The sequence below is a fragment of the Syzygium oleosum genome, unplaced genomic scaffold, assembly GCF_021117445.2.
Source record: "Syzygium oleosum isolate NSW1041296 unplaced genomic scaffold, Sole_v2.1 Sole_v2.41, whole genome shotgun sequence".
Classification (NCBI taxonomy): Eukaryota; Viridiplantae; Streptophyta; class Magnoliopsida; order Myrtales; family Myrtaceae; genus Syzygium; species Syzygium oleosum.
In genome coordinates, this window is record NW_026607525.1 from 2,615,711 (window position 1) to 2,639,312 (window position 23,602).

Here is a 23,602-nt window from a genome sequence, read left to right on the forward strand (position 1 = left end):
ATGAGCCTATTTATAGGCTATTCTAGATAACTATCTAAAGCAACAAAATGTTACAATATCAAAATAATATCAAATAGAATCAATCAGGGAGGATTGATATCTCTAACATATATCTCTCAATCAGGGAGGATTGATATCTCTAGGATTGATATCCGTAACAGGTTTGTTAAAATAAGTTTGCCACAGAAGCATTAGGAGTAGTAAACAAAAGTCCCTCTGTCTCGTGTGTCCACAGGTGCCTGAAGCACGCCATAGGCTTTGTTTCTGTCTGTTGTTGAGATCTGTGAAAATCTTCTCCATAGTCTATGATGATATCCTCTCTCTCTCTCTCTCTCTCTCTCTCTCTCTCTCTCTCTCTCTCTCTCATCAACGAGTTAGTGGAATCTTATCTTTTCTGGTTAATGATTTGTTTTGACTCTATTTGACCGTGCTATATGCAATCTTCAATACTCAAATCAATTTTTTCAGACTCGTTCTTTAGTGCAAACTCTCATAGGAGTTTATATTCTAATGTGCAGAAAGCACTCTCTTAGTGGAATTACTTACCGTTTCAACCTCCACTAGCGACTGAACTAAAGTAAATTGCTGAATACCGATAGTTGGACACGTAACTGCTGTTAGTTGAGACACAGTATCCAGTCTAGAATCTGGAATTAGTTCAGATACCACTGGTAACTTTAGCCAGAGATGGATTATTTATGGGAATCATGTCAGATTAATGGTAATCTTAGACGAAATGATCACCCAGGTTTAGCAATGAATTTGTTGCTGCCGTGTTTGAAATGGGTAGTTCAACGCTCGTGTTCTCTGTGACTTTACTGCGATTGGACAGTAGAATTCCAACTATCTTGACTAATACAAGAGCGTGATTATTGAGGCTCCATTACGCATGCTTGGAAGACGAGCGCATTAATTGATACTGCATGTAAGTGAGTAGAACCGCCCTTTGATCTTTGCTGGGTTTTTCTGCTTTAGTTTATACTAGATGCTCATTATCTGTCAAATATTACCGTCTCGAAATGCATTGAAGCGTGTCATGTTGACACGGGTAACACATTTACATGTTTAACTAAGCATGTCTAAGCGTATGGATGATGGTAACTTGTGTAATATGCGCTGGCAAGATTCCTAGCAATGAGGATTGGTTCAGTTCAATCGTGTGGGGCTCAATGGAACCAAGTTTTATCTTCCTTACCCATCTAGAATGCTCGACCCGTCATTGCCGGATCACGCTATGGAAAATTTGCGCTTGCACTCAGCTCCACCAAAGACCAATTTGCTCATCATCCAGAAGGCGAACATCAGGAAACAAATTGAAAGCTGTGACATTGGAGAATAGGAGGGCATGGCGAAGATTCAAAGGTTGGCCAACAGGATCAATCGGAATCATTCAGGTTGTTGTCTTGCCAATTCAGGGAACGCAAGAAACTTTAGCTGGTTGCAACAACTACAAGCACAAACGTTGGTGGGTTGCAACAAAGACTTACTTTTTCATGAAGACTAAGAAACAAAGACTTGTTTTTTCTCCTTGAGTGAAAATAATAGTCAAATCAGAATTGAGTACAAAATGGTTGTTGCTATCGCTCAGAACAAACGGACTTAATGGACACTCTTGACTACATAAATTTCAGAAATTTTGTAGCTTCATTGCATTATGCAACAATTTCTGCAGCCCAACTACATCTCATTTAATAAATTTTATGATTTTTGGTGTATTTTATCTTATCTTTTCTTTTTTGCTAAACGTTCCTTTTGGCTCTGAGAAGGTCCTTGTATATAGGATTTTATTAGAAAGTCTTGCTCAGCATTAATTCCGCAAGTGAGCTAACTTGAGTTGGTGAAGGAAGGGTTAATACCATTAAAAATTCCAAGCTGATACCTTACCAGACATTTACTTTAAACTAAATTCCCTTTCACAAAAACTCCTAAATTGGAACCCGTGGCACATTTACCTTAAACTAATTTTTCGTCAAACAAAAAAAAAATCTAAACTAGTACCCTGACCCAAATCTACCATCGGTGAATATTCTATTCAATATCCCGTTATAGTAAATACATGTCAATACACATCACAGATGATTGTAAGATGGATCCCATGTGGCAGACGAATATAAGACAGATCCGACGTGGAAAATGACAGAACCAACGTGGAAAATCCACGTATGTTGACATGTATGTATTTTAACAAAAGGTAGATTTGGGTCAACGGTACCGATTTGGAATTTTTCATGAGGCGAAGATTAGTTTGAATAAATGTGTCATGGAGGTTCTATTTAAGGATTTTTGTGGGACGAAAATTAGTATGGGGTCAATGTGTCATGAAAGTACCGATTTGAGATTTTCAATGGTATTAGCCTGTGAAGGAATTGGAAGTTCAAGCCTCCGAAAACATCAGCGTCTCAATATAAATTTCACTGCAAGACATAATCATAAGGAAGCAATTTTTAAGAATCTTCAATGTCAATTAATTTCAATGCAAAACCTAATCAGAAGCAAGCTGTTTCTAGATATTTGTAAGTATCTCACTGTCATCCTTAGCTAATGTCATCCTTAGCAAAGCCACTGATCATGACGCACCCAAGGAAAAGGGCGGGAGGGAGAAAAACATAACCAAAACATAGTAACTCCTGTAGTGGATGTTAGGTTTAACTCGATTAAAACGGCTCTCTGCTTTGATGATCGACTCTTTTTTTCTCTTAGTAGTTTCTTTTTAGTAGGCCGAGTTTCACATCATCCACCTTATTTTTTAGAAAGTGTCCATTTGTAGGGCCAGGGATCATCTCTTTCTACACTCTCTAGAAGCACGTGTGTTTCGGATTGGATATATGTTCGGCCCAAGTTTTTTAAGCGTGAAAATTCCGATAATTTAGATTATCGTGTTAACTCGGAATCTCATCATTTAGTCAGTCATGGTGATGTAAGAAGACGGTTAAAAATTGGCTGAAAAGAGTCTTTTGTTAGACATTATTAAGTCATTACTGCTTGTTGAGTTGAGTGTACGTGAGATCAAAAATCTTGCTACATCATATAATGGGACCGCAAGTAGATTAACTATATTTGGTTAGACCGGCTTACATGTTGTTGTCTTAATTTTCTAATTTCCTCCGCCAAGAACAAATAGTAAAAGTGCCAAATACCTAACCGAAACCCCACCGATGAATGAGATCTCGCGTGTTACACGTAACTTTCTTCAACGAGTTAAATGGACAGTTGTCAATTTTCGGCCATACTATAACCCAAATAATTGATGATGATGTCATATCGTGCAGCTTGATATATTCCATTGTCGACTCGCTTATCTTAAATTCCAAAGTAGAATTTCGTCCTGATGAGTTGATTGTCCGGAAAGAGCACAAACTACAAATCACGGTGGTTAGCCGCCAATCTAGATCATAGCGTGAAGCGAGGGGCCAAAAAAGTCAAGGTCTTCCACAAACTTGCTTGCTTTTGCCGCAACTTTCCAAGTCTTTGCTTCCCCACCAGAGAAAGGGGTAAGGCAAAAGCCGATAACGACCTCACTTTAAAAAAAGCAAAAAGTCTCCGGTCAACGTTCAAAGTTGGAGGGCTTCTAGCTGCTTTCGTGAATTTCCTCGAAGGTGATGTGCGTGTAATCACGTGTTCACCAGCTCACGTGGAGGTATTTACACCTATCTCTATGGTGGTTGACGTGACAAGCACATGGATCACAATTACGGCAAGACGGGAGACCGATATTTATAGTGGAAATATTGTATAAAGTCAACTCATAACCACGACATAACGATCATATGGAAATTTGGGCTTTCAGCGGAATTCGGTGTAGGATTTTCACAATCTCTCTTAAATGTTCTAAGAAATTAGAATGTCTGACGAAACTATGGAAATTCATCCATTATACTTTTCAATTTGCCTCTGACTCCAGAGGCGCGAATGATAATCATTTTCTTCCCTAACCCTATTTCTGGCTAGATTTATTTATATTCCCTAAACGAGTTTCTGAGCAAAAAATAGTGTTTGATAACGACGCAAAATTTTTGTTCCGAAAATATAAATTCGTTTGATAAGTTATTCTTAAATTTCTGTTTAGGCGAAAGGCGGGTGGCGACGGGCGTCGCAATGGGGGGCAGCAGCAGGCGATGAGGGCGAGCAATAAAGAGAGTTGTTATTTTTGATAGAAAAGTAAAAAAAAAAATCTACTTCTCATTTATGTTCCAAACCCATTTCTGGGCAAAAAATTTGTCCCGGAAATAAAAAATGAAATTGCATTGCCAAACGGATTTCTGTTCCAAACCTCTTTATTTTCCCTTCTTGAAATGAAAAGGAATGAGCTGAGATAAGTCACGATCCAAGAGCGTGAACGCACGGATACTCGATTCGTGTAATCATAATGCTAACCCAATCAAAGGTTCGAGGAGAGTTGAAATTGCATAGCCAAGATTGGCCAGCTACTAAAGTCTGTCAAATTTCTCCGACCAAAAAAAAAATCTGTCAAATTTCCACCTTTGCCCTAGTTCATAACATGCATTTCCTTCTCCCCTGCTTGCTCTGCTTATGCTGATGGGGAACATGTAAAATCAACAACATTTTTTTCCTTCTGCAGAGGAACAACTTGTCGTTTTCAGGCTAGCGTTAAACTGATCTGGCAAATCTAGTTTTTGCCAGCTTTTACTGGTTCTAATAAACCACAGGAATCGAAGGTGTCTGGGTGCTATCTGAAGTGTACTCCAGAGCAATGTTAAGATTAGGGGAAAATCATTGGCTTATTGACTCTTCACTCTTTCACGTGTTGACTGAGATGGGACACTAGTGGAGCGAATTGGAAAAGAACAAAAAGGAACAAATTCATCCACAAACGTCGTCATCTTAGGACGCACCAAATTCTAGCACTTTAACGAGGTTAAATACCTTGGGGTTCTGCCGAGCAATAAACAAAAGCAAACTATCACGTTTCGCTTCATGTTGAGCTGATAGATCTCTAGCTCCAACACCGGAGAGTCTCTCTAACCAGAAAAAGACTCTGAAACACCCCCAATTATGCCGAGACTAACCTCATCACCTCCTCGTATTCACTTCTTCTTCCTCTTCTTCTACATCCCCTGTCTCGTCTTCCTCTGCTTTCTCTCCCATGTTGCAGAGTCTCAAATCCAAGATCAAGAACAGCAAGTCCTGTTGAAGCTGAGGCAATCCTGGCAAGACCCATCTTCCCTCGCCCACTGGGTCGCCTCGAATTCATCCTCTCACTGTACATGGCACGAGATCACATGCCAAGATGGCTCGATCACCGAGCTCAATCTTGTATTCCTGAACATAAATTATTCAATCCCCCCAATCATCTGTGACCTCAAGAATCTGACCAAGCTCAATGTCTCCAACAACAATATTCCTGGAGAGTTTCCAACAGTTCTCTACAACTGTTCCAAGCTCGTGTATCTCGACCTGTCCCAGAATTACTTCGAAGGTCCTATTCCATCCGACATCGACCGGATGGCTAATCTTCAGGTCCTGATCCTTGCCGCCACCAGCTTCTCATTCGACATCCCAGCGTCGATCGCGAGGCTACGGAGGCTGAGGATCCTTCACCTTTACCAGTCCGAGTACAACGGCACTTACCCTGAAGAGATTTTTGGCCTCTCCGATCTCGAAGAACTGCATCTCGGGTACAACGCCAAATTCGTGCCGTCGCAGCTACCGCAGAACTTCACAGCCCTGAAGAAGCTGCGATTCTTCTCGATGCCGCAGACGAACCTGTTTGGTGGAATCCCAGAGACGGTCAGTGATATGGAGGCTCTCGAGCATTTGGATTTGGGAAAAAATCTGTTGACCGGAGAGATCCCAGGCAGCATTTTCGCTCTAAGGAACTTAAGGGAGTTGTACGTGTACATGACCAATGTGTCCGGGTCAATCCCTCTGGCAGTGAGCGCCATGAACCTGAGCGAGATCGATCTGTCCGTTAATAATTTGACGGGGAACATACCTGAAGATTTCGGGAAGCTCAAGAATCTGTCCAACTTGAATTTAGAGTTCAATCAATTGTCCGGTAGAATCCCGGAAGGTATTGGGCGTCTTCCTGCTTTGTCTGATGTCAGGCTGTCCAACAACAATTTATCAGGCACGATCCCCCCGGACTTCGGCAAGTTTTCTGCACTCAGAAGGTTCGAAGTGGCCTACAACAACTTGACTGGCACATTGCCGGAACAACTGTGCCATGGCGGCACACTGACCGGGTTGGCGGTTATGGACAACAATCTCAGCGGGGAGTTGCCGGAGTCACTTGGACATTGCAGTACTTTGTTGGTCGTTATGTTGAACAACAATGGATTCACTGGCACTGTGCCTGGTGGACTCTGGATGTCGCCGTACTTGACGTCTTTGATCTTGAGTCGTAATGGATTAACTGGCGAACTTCCCAAGCAGCTGTCCCCAAACCTCACTCGGATCGCGATGAACAACAACAGATTCTTTGGCGAGATTCCGAGTACAGTGTCTTCGTGGAGGAACTTGCAGGTGTTTGATGCCAGTAATAACCTCCTCAGTGGCACGGTTCCGAGTGAATTGACCGAGCTGCCTTCTCTGACGACGCTTTGGCTAGGTCAGAACGAGCTCTCTGGAAATCTTCCCAAAGATATCATTTCGTGGAAGTCCTTGACCGCTCTGAATCTTAGTCACAATAAGATCTCGGGCCCGATTCCTAGCGAAATTGGTTTTCTAAGACTCACGCAGTTGGACCTGTCAGAAAACCAACTGTCCAGCTTGATTCCTCCTGAAATCGGCCAGCTGAAGCTGAACTTTCTGAATTTATCATCCAATCGCCTCAGCGGACAAATCCCAGACAAGTTAGAGATTGCCGCATACGGCGCCGGTTTCCTGAACAACCCCGGCCTCTGTGCATCCAAATCGTTCATGAGGCTCAATGTCTGCAATTCCCAATCCGGTAGATTGAGCAAGACCAATCTCACCTTGATCGTGATCTTGGCCATTGCAGCGGCAATGTTCGTTTTGTTGGCAGTGCTATTCACGATCAGAGCTTTCAGAAAGAATAGGGACGGGTTCGATTCATCTCCGAAACTGACTTCATTCCAAAGGTTGAATTTTACGGAATCGAATATTCTGTGGGGATTGAAGGAGCATAATGTGATTGGAAGTGGTGGATCAGGAAAAGTATATCGCATTATCGTGAATCCTTCTGGTGATGCCGTCGCTGTGAAAAGGATTTCGAATAACCGAAAATTAGATGAGAAGCTGGAGAAGCAATTCGTAGCAGAAGTGGAGATACTTGGGAACATTAGGCATCTGCACATTATCAAATTGTTGTGCTGTATTTCTTGCGAGAACTCGAAACTCCTAGTGTACGAGTACATGGAAAATTGCAGCTTGGACCATTGGCTTCACAAGAAGAAAAGATTGTCGCCTGTCTCGGGTGTCGCCAACAATATGATCTTGGATTGGCCCAAAAGGTTGCAGATTGCGCTAGGAGCAGCTAAAGGACTTTGCTATATGCATAATGATTGTTCACCGCCCATCATCCACCGAGACGTGAAATCGAGCAACATTCTCTTGGACTCAGAGTTCAACGCAAAAATCGCTGACTTTGGCCTTGCAAGGATGTTGGCCAAGCATGGAGAAGCTGCTACGATGACAGGTGTTGCTGGTTCTTTCGGCTATTTGGCACCAGGTTTGTTTATTCACTTAACATTAGTTCATTTCAGCTATGCCAGTTCGCCTTCCTCATATCCTACATATCCTACCAGCAGGAATATTTAGATTTGTCTTGCCATTTTTTTTTTTGAACAACAGAGTATGCTCATACGACAAGAGTTAATGAGAAGATCGACGTTTATAGCTTCGGGGTTGTTCTCTTGGAACTGACCACCGGGAGGGAGGCTAACGACGGTGACGAAGACATGTGCCTCGCTGATTGGGCATGGCGTCACATCCAAGGTGGCAAGCCAATATCTGATGCGATAGATGAGGAGATCAAGGATGACTCGTACGTAGATGAAATAAGCAATGTCTTTAAGCTCGGGATCTTTTGCACTGCTACTCTGCCTTCCACGAGGCCTACAATGAAGGAGGTACTGCAAGTGCTGCTCAAATGTAGCGATCCGCTTTACAATGTCGAGAAGAAATCCCATCACAAGTTTGACGTTGTCCCACTCCTTGGAAATTCTGAATACAAGGAAATGCCGCACAGCGATTTTCATGTTCTTGAGTGCAACACTTATTGACTGTTAGCACTAAAACAGTCGAAGAGTGAAGGGCTGTGGACTCCCAACTTCTGTGAAACTTCCTCATCTTATCCTACGGAAAGACAAGCGTCAAACGATTTGTCTGACTGTGTATTAGTGATCCATACCTAAGACTAGTTTCCGAATGTATACTATAGAATATACAGAATAGAAGAGAGATGGATATGTCAATTTGTGCTAGATAGATAGAGAATAAGGATGGGCACTTTGTGCAGAGGGTGTTGAGCAAACCTCAATATATCGAGGCAATAAAAGATCGAAGAGCACTTATGCTACTTAGACTTCAAAGAAGATAGTCATGTCAGCAACGAAAGGTGTTGCTGTACGATGAATATCACCGTTGAATGTCTGATCTTCTGCCACATTCGCATCTCAGTAAAGTTGGCAATTCCTTAACTCAAGACAGTTTTTAGAATCGCTATTATATGATGCTGACACAAGCGGAACGAAGAAATGAGACCCGTTTTCTTGATACGATCGAGTTTTAAGAATAGTACAACTTCATCTCACGCGTGCGCCACGCTGTATACAGCAACCTTTGTCCAACTTATGAAACGCGGTCAACGCGCCGGACACGCCGGCGACACGCGAGTCCGGAAAAAGCAATAGGGAGAGAGAAGAAAGAAAAGCGACCGAAGAGAATCGGGCGAGACGAACCTGGACTCCCTGACGGAAGCGACGCAGACGGTGGAGCGCCGACGAGGAGAGCAGTCCCGAGAGAGGAAGCGAAGCTCCCGGCGACATTGGAGGAGGCGGCGGCGGCGGCGGCGGTAGGGGGAAAAGAGCCTATGAGGAGAGAGAGAGGAGGAAGGGCAGGTCGCGAAGTGAGGGAGAGGAGCGGCCATGGAAGAGGAGAGGGAGCTCGGTCGGTATCGGGGGAGGGGTACGGTTTCGTCCGACTCTAAGAGAGAGAGAGAGTGAAAGGAGATGTTGGGTAATGAGACGACTGCGTTTAGGCTTATATTTGTAATCTTTCGTGGGGAAAAAAACGAAAATTGGTCAAGAGCAAAATATACATGACCAAAGGAACTTTACTATATCATATGGCATAATTAAATATGTCATGAATAATTTATCAAATTAAATTAAATTAAATTATTTTATTTATTTATTTATAGATTTGAATTAAATTAATTTGATTGAAATAATCGTAAAAATAATAATTTATCATGTATATATAAAAATATATATTTAATATACAGCGTGTCCCAACGTGTCGGAATTCTCTACTTTTTGAGGAATGACGTGTCGGTATATCGTGTCGCGTGTCGGTGCTACATAGGTTCTAGCTAAAATGGTTCCCGCTTTACCGGGAGTAATAAATGGTTTTACAGGAGCTTTCTTCTAAAGAGTCCTAATGTGAGCCTGATCCTTCATTTATTCACGACTTAATAAAATTTGCATCTCTTCTTCCTCGGACACTTGAGCTATCTAGGCTAAAAGTTACTCGATTTTTTGCTCGCTAGACTATTACTGGCCCCCTTCGACCAAAAAAAAAAGACTATTACTGGCCTCCCACCTCGAAGTATGATACAACGAGACCTCAAAGAGACCCAAATGATATCCTGAGAAAAGGGTGGGAAAGCATACAAAATTTGGAAAACGATCCATCTCTTCTTCCTCGGTATCTCTTCCCGGTTTCTTCATCATGTAGAATATCCCGGCAGCAGCAAGACGAGCACCTCGTGTGGTGACTATGTCGCATAGATCAACTACAACTTTGCTCATTCTCAAGGAGATGTCGGGTTTCTGAGGATGGACAAATCATCATTATATATAGTGGGACTCAGCAATTCCTAAAGTGGGGAACTGAATTTAGGAAAGTGAAGCGTAAAATACGCATTTGTGGCTTCAGCTGTGGATAATTGTGGAAAAGAGAAAAAAGAAGTGTCTTTCATTGTTCCAGAAACATGGGCTATTAGATTTGTATTTTACCTTCCTGAATATCCAGTCGTCACAATCAATCCGCGCTGTAAAAGTAGAATTTACTTCACGACTGAATCAATAAGAGATTACTTTTTCATTAGTACTAGACAGAACGGAAGTGAAAAAGCCATACCATTAGAGACACCACGGGTATAATATTAAGCTGCAGATGGGCTGATAACTCCAAGATATCCCATAATTGTTTCCCTGCGACTGTAAGGTCAGAAGACGCCATGCATGGCAGACATGTCAGGAGTCCTGCAAATTCGGGACAGAAGTTTATGGAAACCGTACCATCTCGTGTTCATATGTAGAAGCAGCGAGGATTAAATTTATAACTGTACCTTAGTATGAAAGGAATTTTCAGCTTCATTGGAACGATATCACCAAAAAATGCTGACTCCTCGGCCAGTTTCAGCAAAGCTATCCAGACTATTTCTCTGAGGTACATGCCCGAAATCAGCTTCTCGTAAGTCTACCAATAACAACAAAATGATGTTACTCATACTCATGAGGCACATGAGATAGAAAAAAGAAGTGAAGCGACCTTCTCTCCCGGATTCAAATTCTCGTCATCCAGGGTTTGATCATAAACTGTCAGTGGAAGGTGTGACGACTAGAAATTGCCCCAGTCTGTGTCGACAACCTACGAGGACAAAGATGTCTGATCACCCACCATACATTTGCCATACTCAGTAAGTTCAATACAGCTTCTTTCAAGAAAAGCATTTTAAATCTCGAAAATTTAATAAATTAATCCAGCAGTATAACAGAACAATCCAGAAAATGAGACAAAATAAAGTTTGATAAGTTGATTCCAGAAGACCACAGTAAGAACACTGGATCATTTTCACTGTGATTTGCAATAAGGGGATAGAACAGGCTGCGCAAAGTCATGATAACGGCAGACATGAAGTAGGCTCTGTTTGTTAACACTGAAGATTAAGTGCTCAAAATCTTAGTACTGGTGACTTTGATTGCTGAAGATGGAAAAGAAATTTGACAATGCCTGACAACTGAGACGGATCACTGCTAGTTTTATTACCAAGCATGAAGGTGAACATGGTAGGTTTTAGCAACACTACACCTGATGAATGTGAATCCAGTTTGCTGTGTGCATCCGTTATTCTCATGTGTTGTTGAGACTAGTGAAGTATTTCAAGCTGCGGGCATTCAGTTTGCCTCTCTATAATAATATTTTAGGATGTGTTTGGTTTCGAGGAAAATTTCGTGACAAAGAAAATTGTTTTCCGGGAAATCCTTTTACAGAAAAATGTTTTCCCCATTTCAAGTTAGGGAATTCATTTTCCTAAGTTTAAGAATGCATTTTGTCTACCACAAATGGTTTTCCATTAACTAATCATTTTCAGCAAACCAAACGCATTAAAGTCCAAAAAACTAATTCGCAGAAAATTCTTTCACTCAAACAAACACATCTTTAGTGCTCTTATATTGTTTTTTTCTTATTATGAAGTTAACAAAATGTACTCGGTGGAGTCATGGATCTGTAGCTGCTGGAACTCTGGATTGTTAGTCAGTGAGTTCTTTTCATTGTCAAATTTTACTGCAACTTAAGTAGGAAATTTGTCAGTTCGTTCATTTCTCTGTTTCTTTTGTTTTTGTTTTTGGTGATTAGAACTTTCGGAGATAACTGTGAGATGGTGTGATTAGTATTTGTTAAGTAGATTTATCTTTTCTTAATAATCGCCCGTGTCTGCATTCATTTGTATTTTAATGTTTTGCGCCATCAGCTCTGCTCATCAGTTGAAACCCACCGAGAAAAAAGATGATTTTGGGAAGTGAAGCTCGGTGCTATGTGTTGAGTGGTTTGCTCTTGGCCTTAACAAGGCTTCAAGCTATGACTCAGCTGGTTTGCACTATGCACATTGAATTCAGGAATCTGTTGAATGTGAACGATGATTCTAGGAGTAAAGTATCAGTTCTCTATACCTTCAAATCAGCAAGTCTTTTGTGATCCATGGGCCCCAATGTGCAGGATCGACTTTTATACGAATGATTTTCACCTGCTGATAACCTGCGAAAAATTTATGCAGATCATGCTAATATGTGATACAATATCTATGCAGATTGTTCCGAAATCCACCAGTAGTTCACCCCTGAATAATCAAACCAAATGCACACCTCTTCCCCGTTAAATCTAGTCTCGAAAGTGAATTCCTCTCAAAGCTTCATTGATTTTATTCAAACAGGACTGCATAGATTCACATCAAAACAGAGAACTGTGGATTCCTAAAACTGCCTACATTCACATCACTAAAAATTGTAAGGATGGTATATGTTATAACAGGAAATATTATCAACACTTGCACTTCTCTCTTGACCTTCGCAACAAAATGCCACGTAGAAGAGGCAAATTAATAAAAAAAAATGTCACGTCAACATTTTTCCGTAAGTCAAATTGAACGAAGCTAACAAAGGGACTTAATTGCACAAACTTGATAAGTTTATAGGACTTCTAGTGCACTTAATCCTTAATTCCATTATCATCTGCATTCTAGAGGTATGTGTCAAGCCGTTTCACCTTAATAATAATACATAACACAATGCGATGTATTAAGCAGAAAATAAAGTTAATCATGACCTAGATCTATTACATCCCTAACGTACAGATCGGGCAGACTTGGACAAACTATTTTCTTCATTATCCTTTTGGTACTCTCGACATACATTAGCCCACTCTACACGAGTCATTAGATCATGTGGGTCCTACGTGGGTCCCACATGACCTAATGGTTCTTGCAAAACGGGCTAGCATATGCCCAAGGTACCTAATAATTTTTCCATTTTCTTTTGAGTCCCAGCCCGCCCAACCAGGCTTGTCTAGTCTAAATTTTTTTATGAAGAAAATTAAACATATCCTAAATAATATGCTTGATATGATAAAGGATATTTAGCCACGATTTTCCGACCTCAACCCCTAGCTTGGTTTGCCAAGGGCCGATCATTTTTTAAAGAAAAGTCATTATATTCGATCTTATACTTGCCTAAACAAGTGCTTTTAGAGGTAGATATCTTGCTCATCCAATTAAACAAGTGTCGTTTTTTTTTTTTTTTGTAATCGAGGATCCGCCACCATTCCCTGGGGACGTGCCCGCACGGATAATCGGGGCCCCTATACCTCGGGGGAGACCAACCCAGCAACCCACCGTCAGGGCCCCCCACTTAAATTACAGAACCGAGCGGGAATTCGAATCCAGAACCTCTAAGGAGGGAAGGAAAGCGCCCACTAACTCGGCCATGCGCAAATAGGTAACAAGTGTCGTTTTTTTTTCTTTTAGATTTCCAATAAAAACCCTGAAGGAATCATTCTTTGATTAGAATGGAGCATTGATGAGATGTTTGACCAGAATTATGGTCTAAAAAGTTTTTGCTCATAGACTCTTAAAATAATCATAATGAACGGTTGAGATTTAATCTTTTTATAACTACGGCCGCCAATCCGAGACAGTAGAAGCTGTCGGTTGAAGTTGTCTGGTTTTGTAAACTTTCTTTGTCTCTCTGTGGGTTGGATAATCCACATATTGCATTAACCAAAACAAACTCGTTTTCCTACATTGCAACTCGTGAGCTGGTTTTAGCCCTATTAGATGGCATTGCTCAGCTCCAGTTCCAAAAGTTGAGCTACCTGAGTTGATGAACAGAATCAGAACTAACGCATTGGACAACATTAACATCCCAGCATAAATTTCATAGTAAGACTTAATCATAAGAAAGCCATTCTTGAGAATCTCTAATCTCAATTAGTTTAAATGCAAGACCTAATCGTGAGAAAGTAACTCACAAAAATCTGGGAGATGTCCCTATAAAACTATTTAGCTAGGATGACATCGATCATGATCCACGCAAGAAAAAGGAATAAAGGGAGAAAAACTTAAGTAAAACATCTAATGGTGCGTTTGGGAGAGCATTCCCAAAGTCCTTTAGGTCTCTAAAGGCTCTTATACCAAAGTTGAGGCATTGAGTAATACAATCACAAAGGCCTTTAGGCCAAAGTTCGGCTTTGCAAATACTAAAAAGCCCAATGCAACTTGGGACTAGCATTGGCTATCGGCATTTCGAAAATGTTGCTTTTAGGGTTTAGTGAACTTTTTTTTTCCAATCTTGCCTTCATTAATATATCGCATTCATGTATTGCCCTCAGTTACAGTCTCTCCTCCTCTTACAGTAACTGTTTTTCACTCTAAATATGTTTGTCGATCGTCGATCGTCAGGCTCATCAAGGCTCCAAATTTGTTTGTCAAGGGTCATGAGGCTCGCCAAGGCTCTAGATCTGCTCATTGATGGTCATTCGGAGCCACTCGTCGCGACGCTTGTTGAGGTTGAGTGACCTAGGCGTTACTGTGCCTGGGGTCACATGTCCTTGAAACCCCTGCTTGGGCTTGCGGCGGTCCTCGATTGAATTGGGTCGGCCCTTAGATGAGCTCATCCAGATTTTTTTTTTTTCAGATTGGATATTAAATTTTGTAGAATAAGTGTTTACCAAACACTATTCGCATTTTGTAAAAACCATGTACTCTAAAGTCTTTTGTATTTCTGCAAAGGCTTTTTCCCAAACGCTCTCCCAAATGCACTGAAAGTCATGTCTTGCCTCCGAGGTTTGAAGTCACCAAAAATCGTTCTTTGCTTCGATAAATGACTCTTTTTTCTCTTGCCTTCTTATTAGTAAGTTGAGTTTCACGTCATCTACCTTACTCTTAAAAGTGTCCATTTGTAGGGCCAGGGATTATCTATTTCTACACAGTCTATCTGCTTCACGTGTGTGTGGTTTGGATCAGATTTATGCATTGCCCAAATTTGTTGAAGTACGTAATTGTCGATAATTTAGACTATTAATGCTCATGCAAAATCTTGTCATTTTTCAGATATAATATGTTGATAGTTTGAGTGGACAAGCGTTTTTTGTTAAACATTATTAAGTTTTTACTACTTATCGAGCGTATGAGTGATCAAAGATCCCGCTACATCATGTAACAAGATTGCAGATAGATAAACTATATTCATTTTAGACTTACATACATCTTGTTGTATTATTTTCTAATTTTTCCTAGAAAAATAAAATAATGGAAGTGTCAAATACCCGATTGTAACTTTATGGATGGATGGGATTTTTACCTGTACCGGCGAGTTGTTCTTAATCTTCGCCTGTATTGCTAAATAATAACAGACTAATTTGCAAGATTCCAAAGCTATTATAACCGTGAACAGCTTGATATATTTTATTTTCAATCTTAAAATTGCAACCAGCTTATTTTGAAATTTTAAATTGAGATTTTAAAGGAGGTACTGAGGGTTTGGCGATGAATACTCTTATTTCCATTAATCTTCATTGGTTCATTATGTGGAAAGTACACAACGTACAAATCGTGATTGTTGTTGGCTAATCTACTTCACATTGTGAGGGGACGTAAAGCAGGTCAAGGTCTTGCACCATCTTGCTTGCTTAGCTGCATTTTCCAATTCTTTGTTTCCAAACCAAAGAAGGGGATAACGCAAAAGCCAGCAAAACCCGGTCAACAAGAAAGGAAAAATAGAGACTGGTCTACGCTCAAACATTGGAGGGCTTTCAGTTGTTCCCCTGAATTTCCTCGAAGGTGTGTAAATGAGGTGATTACGTAACAGACTTATTTTGTAGGTGATGCGACGGATAAAATCAATCACAACAATAATACTTGTACGAAGACTTGTGTTTTTCTGTAAGACTCTATGTGGAGTTCTCACGATTTCTTTTTTCATGTGTTGTAAGAAATCTGAATGTCCAACTACGCTGTGTAAATTCGATTGAATGATAGACATTGATCTCTTCACTTTGTTTATGACTCTAAATAATTCTTATTGATCTTATAGCATTCTTTCTTATGGCTACTGTTCTGTAACTATATTAAGGGGATTATCATTGGCTCTTTGACTCTTCCCTCTTTCATCCGTTGACTGAGACTAGACATCAGTGTAGCAAAATGGAAAAGATAAAAAATGAACAATTTCATGCACACCCATCCATCATCTAAGGACCCTCCAAATTTCACACTTTGAAACGAGGTTACAAACCTTTGGGTTCTGCCGAAGCAATAAACAAAAGTAAACTATCACGGTTTGCTTCATGTTGAGCTGATAGATCTCTAGCTCAGACACCGGAGAGTGTCTAACCAGAAAAAAACTCTGAACGACCTTCAATTATGCCGAGACTAACCTCATCACCTCCTCCTATTCACTTCTTCTTCTGCATTCCCTGTCTCGTCTTCCTCTGCTCCCTCTTCCATTTTTCAGAGTCTCAAATCCAAGATCAAGAACAGCAAGTCCTGTTGAAACTGAGGCAATCCTGGCAAGACCCATCTTCCCTCGCCCACTGGATCGCCTCCAATTCATCCTCCCACTACACATGGCCCGAGATCACATGCCAAAATGGCTCGATCACCGAGCTCAATCTTGTATTCCTGAACATAAATTATTCGATCCCCCCAATCATCTGTGACCTCAAGAATCTGACCAAGCTCAATGTCTCCAACAACAATATTCCTGGAGAGTTTCCAACAGTTCTCTACAACTGTTCCGAGCTCGTGTATCTCGACCTGTCCCAGAATTACTTCGAAGGTCCTATTCCATCCGACATCGACCGGATGGCTAATCTTCAGGTCCTGATTCTCGCCGCCACCAGCTTCTCGTTCGACGTCCCAGCGTCGATCGCGAGGCTACGGAGGCTGAGGATCCTTCACCTTTACATGTCTGAGTACAACGGCACTTACCCTGAAGAGATTTTTGGCCTCTCCAATCTCGAAGAACTGAGGCTCGAGTACAACAACAAGTTCGTGCCGTCGCAGCTACCGCAGAACTTCACCGCCCTGAAGAAGCTGTGGTTCTTCTCGATGGCGCAGACGAACCTGTATGGTGGAATCCCAGAGACGGTCAGTGATATGGAGGCTCTCGAGCATTTGGATTTGGGGATGAATCTACTGACAGGAGAGATCCATAGCAGCATTTTTGCTCTGAGAAATTTGAGGGAGCTATACGTGTACATGACTAATGTGGTCGGGTCGATCCCTCAGGCTATGAGCGCAGCGAACCTGAGCGTGATCGATCTGTCAGACAATAATTTGGCGGGGACCATACCTGAAGATTTTGGGAAGCTCCAGGACCTATCCAACTTGAATTTAGAGTTCAATCGATTGTCCGGTAGAATCCCAGAAGGTATTGGGCATCTTCCTGCTTTGAGCGATGTCAGGCTGTCCAACAACAATTTATCAGGCACGATCCCCCCAGACTTCGGCAAGTTTTCTGCACTCAAAAGATTCGAAGTGGCTTACAACAACTTGACCGGCACATTGCCCGAACAAACGTGCCATGGCAGCACACTGATCGGGTTGGCGGTTATGGACAACAATCTCAGCGGGGAGTTGCCGGAGTCACTTGGAAATTGCAGTACTTTGTTGGTCGTTATGTTGAACAACAATGGATTCACTGGCACCGTGCCTGGAGGACTCTGGATGTCACCGTACTTGACGTCTTTGATCTTGAGTCGTAATAGATTAACTGGCGAACTTCCCAAGGAGCTGTCCACAAACCTCACTCGGATCGAGATGAGCAACAACAGATTCTTTGGCGAGATTCCGAGTACAGTGTCTTCGTGGAGGAACTTGGGGGTGTTTGATGCCAGTAATAACCTCCTCAGTGGCACGGTTCTAACTGAATTGACCGAGCTTCCTTCTCTGACGATACTTTTGCTAGGTCAGAACGAGCTCTCCGGGAATCTTCCCACAGCTATTGTTTCATGGAAATCCTTGAGAACTCTGAATCTTAGTCACAATCGATTGGTGGGACCCATTCCTAGCGAATTCGGTTCCCTACTGGTACTTGGGCAGCTGGACCTGTCTGTAAACCAACTCTCTGGCTCCATTCCTCCTGAAATCGGCTCGCTGAAGCTGACCCTTCTGAATTTATCCTGCAGCCGTCTCACCGGACGAGTCCCGTTCGAATTAGAGAACGAAGAGTTAGAGAACCCCGCATTTGAGGCCAGTTTCCTGAACAACCCCGGCCTCTGTTCATCCTATTCGTTCATGAAGCTCAATATGTGCAATTCTCGATCCCGTACCAATTTCGCCATGATCGTGATCTTGGCCATCGCCGCAGCGATGTTCGTTTTGTTGGCAGTGCTATTCACTATCAGAGCTTCCAGAAAGAAGAGGGACGGGTTCAATTCAACTCCAAAACTGATCCCATACCAAAGGTTGAATTTTACGGAACGGAATATTATGCCGGGATTGAAGGAGCATAATGTAATTGGAAGTGGCGGATCAGGGAAAGTATATCGCATTACCGTGAATCATTCTGGTGATGCTGTCGCCGTGAAAAGGATTTCGAATAACCGAAAGTTAGACGAGATGATGGAGAAGCAATTCTTAGCAGAAGTGGAGATACTTGGGAACATAAGGCATATGAACATTATCAAATTGTTATGTTGTATTTCTTGCGAGAACTCGAAACTCCTAGTGTACGAGTACATGGAAAATCACAGCCTGTGCCATTGGCTTCACATGACAAAAAGATCGTCGCCTGTCTCAGGTGTAGCCAACAATATGATCTTGGATTGGCCCAAAAGGTTGCGGATTGCGGTAGGAGCAGCTAAAGGACTTCGCTATATGCACAGTGATTGTTCACCGCCCATCATCCACCGAGACGTGAAATCTAGCAACATTCTCTTAGACTCCGAGTTCAATGCAAAAATTGCTGACTTCGGCCTTGCAAGGATGTTGACCAAGCACGGAGAAGCTGTAACGACGACAGGTGTTGCCGGTTCTTTCGGCTATCTTCCACCCGGTTTGTCTATTCACTTAACGAGTTCATTTCAGCTACAAAAGCTCAACTTCCTCACACCCTACCAGCAAGAATATTTAGTTTTGTCTTGCCTTTTCTTTGTTGAATAACAGAGTATGCTCATACGACAAGAGTTAATGAGAATATTGACGTTTATAGCTTTGGGGTCGTTCTATTGGAACTGACCACCGGGAGGGAAGCTATCGACGGGGACGAAGACATGTGCCTCGCTGATTGGGCATTGCATCACATCCAAGATGGCAAGCCGATATCTGATGCAATAGATGAGGAGATCAAGGACGACTCGTACCTAGGTGAAATAAGCAACATCTTTGAGCTTGGTATCTTTTGCACTGCGACGCTGCCTTCCATGAGGCCCACAATGAAGAAGGTACAGCAAGTGCTGCTCAAATGTAGCAATATGTCGAGAAGAAATCCGGACACAAGTTCAACGTCGCCCCTCCTCGGAAATTCCTAAAACGAGGAAAATTATTGTGTCCATTAGAGATATAATTATCTTCCTTAATTAATTTTAATTGATTGTATTTTATGTTATAATATATTTTTTACTTTAGATAGTCATCCAGAACAGCCTATAACACATCAAAATATATAGAAAATTCTCCGATTCACTTTTTCACATTATTCTTAACTTGATATCAGAGCTATTTTTGTCCAAGGAAGCTGCTATTGAGTCATATGGTATTATAGCAATGTTGCCACACCCGCGTGAGTATCCGTTCGTCACCAAACCACTGCCCTTGATTGTTGTTCAGATGATCTCGTTGCTAAATTCGAAAAACAAACAACATCATCAAACTCATTATCCTCAGACAAACAAGACCCTAAAAAATTGGTCACCAACAAATTCCGGAAGCCACCGCACATGCCACCACGCGCCGCCAAGGTCCACTGATGTCGTCGCCTGTAAGTGCCTTTCCATAGTCATTTTTTTTTTGGTCGAAATAGAGATATCATTTCATTAAACCCGGGCCCACCTACAAGAGTAAGGGGCATCAAAACACAGGATTTCCCAAAGAGGGGAAGGGGGGTTACAAACCCAGTTTCGGGGGAGGGTCTTACACCTTGACGCCTTTACAACCCAGTCTGCTAATCTATTTGAGTCACGGGTGCAAAGGACCAATTCTAAACTCTAAAAAAAAACCAAGAGGCCAATACAATCAGTGATAATTGGCTCAACATCCCAAGGACAGAGGGAAGAATCTCTCAAACAGCTTATCAACGTTGAACAGTCAGACTCCATCATTAGTTTTAAATGAGGCCGATCAGCAAAGTGTTTGAGGGCATAGAGACAGTAAGGGCTTCGGTTTGAAGGGGCGGAAGATGCTCGGACCGGTCGCGCAAGGCCTTCCATCAATCTTCCTTCGAATCGCGACATACGCATGCAATTGCCCCTTCCATGGTCCCTGAGAGGTGAGATCCATCGATGTTTATCTTCAGCAAACCAGGGTCTAGTGGTCTCCATCTCGGTTTTAAGTTCAGCGGTACTGCTTCACGCTTTAAGTTGCTTCTATTCCACTTCGCGTAATTACAATGCATGTCTAGAGCCGATTCAATTATGTTAATTGGGTCTGTCTGCTCATGATGGAATACTAGGGTATTACGCGCTAACCAGATTTTCCAGAGGGTGACTGCGATGATCTCGAAAGGTATGTTTTTCTGGGTCATATCATTGTAGTTTTGCAACCACTCCTCAAATCTAGTGACCCGTTGGTGAGAAAAGTGGATGTTGAAATAGGGATTTGACCAAACCTCGCTTTGTCTTGTCGCGAGAGAAGGAATAGATGCTCGACTGTCTCGGGCTTTTTTCGACACAATGGGCAAAAAGGTTCAGCTAATACTTTTCTCTTGAACAAGTTTACCCTTGTAGGTAATGCATCTTGGCAGACGCTCCACATGAAAAGTCTGACTTTTGGGAGTGTTTTTAGCCTCCAAATTTTGCTCCATAGATCGTTGGGTATTTGGTAGGAAGAAGAGGGCTGCCCAGAGCCATGTGTGTTCTCATTCTTTCGTAGCTCATTGTATCCGCTTTTGACAGAATAACAACCGGACATATTTGATGACCACACTAGCGAGTCTTCTTTCGGGGTAGATGGTAGTGGAATAGCTAGGATTTCATTCACAACTTCTTCATCGAATAAGTTGTGTAAAAGTTGCTCATTCCAGAGATGTTCCGTTGGGGCGATCAAATCTGCTACCATGTTGGGTTCATGTTGGTTTTTTGGTCCTCCTAATTCGCCCCTTTCTAGCCATCTATCTTCCCCGATTCTAATATGTTGCCCGTTACCCACTTTCCATCTCACCTCCTTCGAAATGGCATCTCTTCCCATAAGAAGGCTCACTGACCCACGATGGATGAGAACCCTTAACTGCATGCCAGAAATCGATGTTTGGAAAGTAACATCCTTTTAGAACTTTGCACCATAATGAATCTGAAGTTTGAGAGACTCTCCAAGCTTGTTTTCCTAGCATTGCTTTGTTAAATGTGATGAGGTCTTTGAAGCCCAAACCTCCTTTATCTTTCCTTTGCTTCAGTATCTCCCATCTTCTCCAATGAAGGCCGGCTTTTGATGCATGTGTTTTTCACCAGAATAAAGCTATCTTCCTCTCTATGGCCTTGCAAATGGACACTGGGATTTTGAAAATGGACATCGCATATTGTGGTAAAGCCTCGTACGACCGCTTTTATCAAGATTTCTTTACCCGCTTTGGAGATAAAACTTTCTTTCCACCCTTCCAACTTCATGTTTACTCTCGCCAAAATCCATGCGAACATCTGTTTTTTTGTTTGACCCCAATCGGAGGGGATTCCTAGGTACTTCCCCGTTTTGTCAATCTCCGGAACTCGCAATTCTTGGGCCATATTCCTTCTCAATTGATGCGGACATCCTGAACTGAAAAAAACTCCTGATTTGTTGAGGTTGATTGCCTGACCTGTTGCGAAGCAGTACTGATGTAGAATAGAGGATAAGTTCTGGCATTCACTAACCTTTCCATCCACAAAGAAAATAGAATCATCTGCAAAAAGTAGATGGGAAAGTGTCGGACAAAACCTGTTGAGCCTAATTCCTCTAACACTCTCATCATCCACAGCTTTCTTCATGAGCGAGGAGAGTACATTTGCAACAATTATGAATAAGTAAGGGGATAGAGGGTCTCCTTGCCGAAGACCTCTCGATGGCGCAAAGAAAGGAAGTGGTTCTCCGTTAAACTTGACACTAAGGGAGGTTGTAGTGACACATTGCATAATCCATGAAACCCATCTTAATCATGCATGCCTCAAGGAAGTCCCACTCAACCCGATCATAGGCTTTTTTCATGTCCAACTTGAGGATGGCTTGAAATTTCCTTTTCCTCTTCCTGATTCTTAGTTGATGTAGGACTTCTTGAACAACTAGGATATTATCCTGTATTTGTCTGCCGCTAACAAAAGCGCTTTGCTCCTCCGCTATCATATTAGGAAGCCAAGGTTTTAGGCGATTTGCCAAGACCTTGGAGATAATTTTGTAGCCGAAATTGCATAAGCTAATGGGCCTGAACTAATCTAGTGTTTCTGGGTTAGGCTTCTTAGGAATCAGAACAATATGGGTTTTGTTCAGGTTCGGGTCAAGATGGCCAGATTCAAAGAAAGTTCTCACCATAGTGAATACATCGTGTTGGATGATGTCCCAATGTTGTTGATAGAATAGCCCATTTAAACCATCTGGTCCCGGTGCTTTCTTTGCTCCCAACTGGAAAGTTGCTTCCTTTACCTCCTCCATTGATACACTTCTCAGTAGACTGCAATTCATTTGATCATCCACTAAGCTAGGACACTGTTCTAGTACTAGGTGAAAGTTTCTTGGGCCTTCACTTAAAGAACTGCTCCGTCATATCCTGTAGTTGCTTTGGGTCTCGACACCATTCCTCATCCGTTAATTTTAGCAAGGAGATCTTGTTTCTTTGTCTTCTTTGTACTGTGGTTGCGTGGAAAAACTTGGTGTTTTTGTCTCCCCATTGCAACCAACTTATCCTTGATCTCATTCCCCAAAATATTTCCTCTTGTCTCCCGAGTTCATCTATTTGCTGGTTCAAGAACTTCACCCTCTCTCTATTGTAGTGCACAATTGGAGCATTCGTGATCTCCTCTAGCTCCCATTTAAGAGATTCAATTTGGCGTTTCGCATTTGAGAACTTCTCTTTGCTCCATTTCGTTAAAGCTTCTGATACTCTTTGTAATTTCCTCAGGAGTTTCTCATTTTCCAATCCTGGTATGCTCCACATTGACTGAACAACTCTTCTACATTCTTCATCTTCTAGCCAGTATGCTTCAAACTTGAATTTCCTCTTCCTTTTTATGGTTGTTGCTGATAATGAAAGCAATAGGGGACTATGATCCGAGCCGACCGCAGGAAGGGCAAGAACTTGTGCATTTGGGTACATTACTCTCCACTCCACATTGGATAAAACTCTATCAAGTCGCTCTTTGATGTGTGCCTCCCCATCCCTATTGTTTGCCCATGTAAATGCGCAACCCTTGCTCTCTACATCCATAAAGGAACATCCACTAAGAAAGTCTCGAAATGCAGCTAACCTGTAATAATCCGCCCTACATCCTCCAACCT

General features: G+C 42.0%; 2 protein-coding genes across 2 annotated transcripts; both read left to right on the forward strand.

The window, feature by feature from the left end:
• Positions 1 to 4,891: 4,891 nt before the first annotated feature.
• LOC130134336 (receptor-like protein kinase 5) lies at positions 4,892 to 8,500 on the forward strand. Its single transcript, XM_030592432.2, has 2 exons — positions 4,892 to 7,651; positions 7,774 to 8,500. Exons 1-2 carry the CDS (start codon positions 5,014 to 5,016, stop codon positions 8,202 to 8,204), a joined length of 3,069 nt encoding a protein of 1,022 aa, XP_030448292.2. The 5' UTR covers positions 4,892 to 5,013; the 3' UTR covers positions 8,205 to 8,500.
• A 7,760-nt stretch (positions 8,501 to 16,260) lies between these two features.
• LOC130134459 (receptor-like protein kinase 5) lies at positions 16,261 to 19,455 on the forward strand. Its single transcript, XM_030592435.2, has 2 exons — positions 16,261 to 18,980; positions 19,091 to 19,455. Exons 1-2 carry the CDS (start codon positions 16,346 to 16,348, stop codon positions 19,453 to 19,455), a joined length of 3,000 nt encoding a protein of 999 aa, XP_030448295.2. The 5' UTR covers positions 16,261 to 16,345.
• Positions 19,456 to 23,602: the final 4,147 nt, after the last annotated feature.

Bases quoted from the DNA above. Each gene is read 5' to 3' on its own strand.
- LOC130134336 (XM_030592432.2), top strand. From the start codon at position 5,014: ATGCCGAGACTAACCTCATCACCTCCTCGTATTCACTTCTTCTTCCTC. The intron at 7,652-7,773 runs GTTTGTTTATTC...TTTGAACAACAG, and splicing joins TTTCGGCTATTTGGCACCAG to AGTATGCTCATACGACAAGA.
- LOC130134459 (XM_030592435.2), top strand. From the start codon at position 16,346: ATGCCGAGACTAACCTCATCACCTCCTCCTATTCACTTCTTCTTCTGC. The intron at 18,981-19,090 runs GTTTGTCTATTC...GTTGAATAACAG, and splicing joins TTTCGGCTATCTTCCACCCG to AGTATGCTCATACGACAAGA.